The 2,377-nt window shown below is 37.1% G+C and overlaps 1 protein-coding gene across 1 annotated transcript; it reads left to right on the forward strand.

Annotated features, from left to right (window-relative positions):
* The first annotated feature begins 982 nt into the window (after positions 1-982).
* Positions 983-1,924, forward strand: LOC126490412 (olfactory receptor 4F21-like). Its single transcript, XM_050125351.1, has one exon. The coding sequence runs from the start codon at positions 983-985 to the stop codon at positions 1,922-1,924; it is 942 nt and encodes a 313-aa protein (XP_049981308.1).
* The last annotated feature ends 453 nt before the right edge of the window (positions 1,925-2,377 follow it).

Raw genomic sequence — 2,377 nt, forward strand, 5'->3', positions numbered from 1 at the left:
AACACAAATCAATACTACAATGCAATAACAGTATCATCCACTATCAAATCTAAATTATCCAGTGTTAATCAAGAATAAGGTAAAAGTTCAGTTTGATACACTTGTGATGAGAATGTTCATGTAGCAGTTGTATTGAATCATAGACATTTCTCAAAAAGATAAAATAGGGCTGCCATATTTATCTACTATTTTACCTTGGGTTGTATCTTAAGCAAAGAAATCGAGCATACTGAATAGATACATGATTTTACATATTTACGACTCTACTATTTACAATACCTTACACACAGAAATAAGTAACATACAATTAAATAACAGTCATACAGAAAGGAATTGTGTCATTTGCAACATGATGGAAAAAAGTGCAAGGCACTGTTTTAAAGGAACTGCCAGAGAGAGAACATATCCAACTTCTCATCATTGGTAGAAAATGTTAAGGGAAAAGTAGGACTGTAGAAAAGTAACTAATAGTGATTTGTGAATGAGAAAATGGGGGAGTTGAAAGATTGAAATGTACAAATGAAATGTGTATAAAAATAGCTTTGTACCTCAACCTCCATTTCACCAGTGAAACAAATTCATGAAAAAATAATTTGCAAAATACTACCAGAACACATTCTATGGATATATTTCTGTCATATGAAGTGAACAGACACCTGAGAACATTTAGAAAAGAGTTCAGGGAACACATTTAGAAATGCTACAAAGCAAATCTACTATAACAGAATGTCTGACTGTATAATAAATAGGAGAAACCCCATTTACCTCCCTTTATCATATTTATGTTTGTGTTTCCTTAGGGGCACTGCCATGGAAGCCTTATTATTTTTCAGATGCATATTCTTTTGCTATCCAACTCAGAGTTTTTTCTCCTGATTTTGATATTCAGAGAATCAAGGAGCTTCGTAAGTTGAACACATCCTTTAGTAGCTGAGCTACACATTTTCATCATATCCTAGCATCAAGTGATTTGAAACTTCCCATGCCGATGGATCAACTAAATGACTCCACGGTTTCTGAGTTTGTGCTTCTAGGACTCTCTGGTTCTTGGAAAACTAAAGTTTTTCTCATGCTGACGTTCTCTATGCTCTACTTAGGAATCATTGTGGGGAATCTCTTCATTGTCATTTTGGTCATTGCTGACTCACATTTACATTCACCTATGTACTTCCTGTTGGCCAACCTGTCTTTGAATGATGTGTGGGTTTCCTCAACCACTGTTCCAAAGATGATCTCAGATCTTCTGAAGGAACGTAAAATAATTTCTTTCCACAGTTGCATGACTCAGATCTTCTTTATCCACATTATGGGAGCAGGGGAGATGGTGCTGCTCATAGCCATGGCATTTGACAGGTACACAGCCATCTGCAAGCCTCTGCGCTACCTGAGCATCATGAGCCACAAAATATGCATTTTATTTGTAATTGCTGCCTGGGTCACTGGTGTGATCCATTCCCTGTTCCAGTTCTCTTTTGTTATAAACCTGCCTTTCTGTGGTCCTAACAAAGTAGACAGCTTTTACTGTGACTTTCCTCGGATCATACAACTCGCATGCACTGATAGAGACAAGTTTGAGTTTGTTGTTGCTGCCAACAGTGGCTTCATGAGCATGGGGGCCTTCTTCCTGCTTCTGCTCTCCTATGTCTTCATTTTGGTCACCGTCTGGAAAAGGTCTTCAGGGGACTTGTCAAAGGCACTTGTCACTCTGTCAGCACACATCACTGTGGTTGTTCTTTTTTTCACTCCCTGCATGTTTCTCTATGTGTGGCCTTTCCCCACATCAGCAGTTGACAAATACCTGTTCATTGCTGACTTTGCTATCACACCTGCCCTGAATCCTGTCATCTATACACTTAGGAACAAAGATATAATAGTATCAATCCAAAGATTATACAAAAAGTTTGTTTATGACAGTTTTTGCTGAATAAATCTGGTGTGGGAGCTCTAGAAGCATATGGACAACTGTATAATGTCAGGTTTCACTAAGGCACATAATTTTGTAACCAGCACATGTCCCCTACCTCACTACACACATCCATTCCCACAGACAATTAGTGCCTTGCTCCTTTTTTTTTTTTTGAGAAATTAGAATATTTCCGTATTCTAAAAATGCAGTATGGATAATTAAATGTGTGTTTTGGGTGTTTTAAACAACTTATAGTGATCAAAAATGAACACCACATTTGTTTGTGCAAATAAATGAATAATCGCAATGAGTGGTTCTGTATATATGACTAGTGTGTCAGCAATTTAGATTGTGTTGATTCAAAAGGTACACAGAGTTTACATTTCAAAGTGAATAATTTATTCTTAAGTGGATTAAGAATCATCAGTGGGAAAGTGCCACATTAGTAGCTTCTACTGGCTCTGCTCTAAA

The sequence above is a fragment of the Alexandromys fortis genome, unplaced genomic scaffold (genome assembly GCF_014885135.2).
Source record: "Alexandromys fortis isolate MF-2015 unplaced genomic scaffold, M_Fortis_MF-2015_v1.1 scaffold_229, whole genome shotgun sequence".
NCBI lineage: Eukaryota > Metazoa > Chordata > Mammalia > Rodentia > Cricetidae > Alexandromys > Alexandromys fortis.

Bases quoted from the DNA above. Each gene is read 5' to 3' on its own strand.
- LOC126490412 (XM_050125351.1), top strand. From the start codon at position 983: ATGCCGATGGATCAACTAAATGACTCCACGGTTTCTGAGTTTGTGCTT.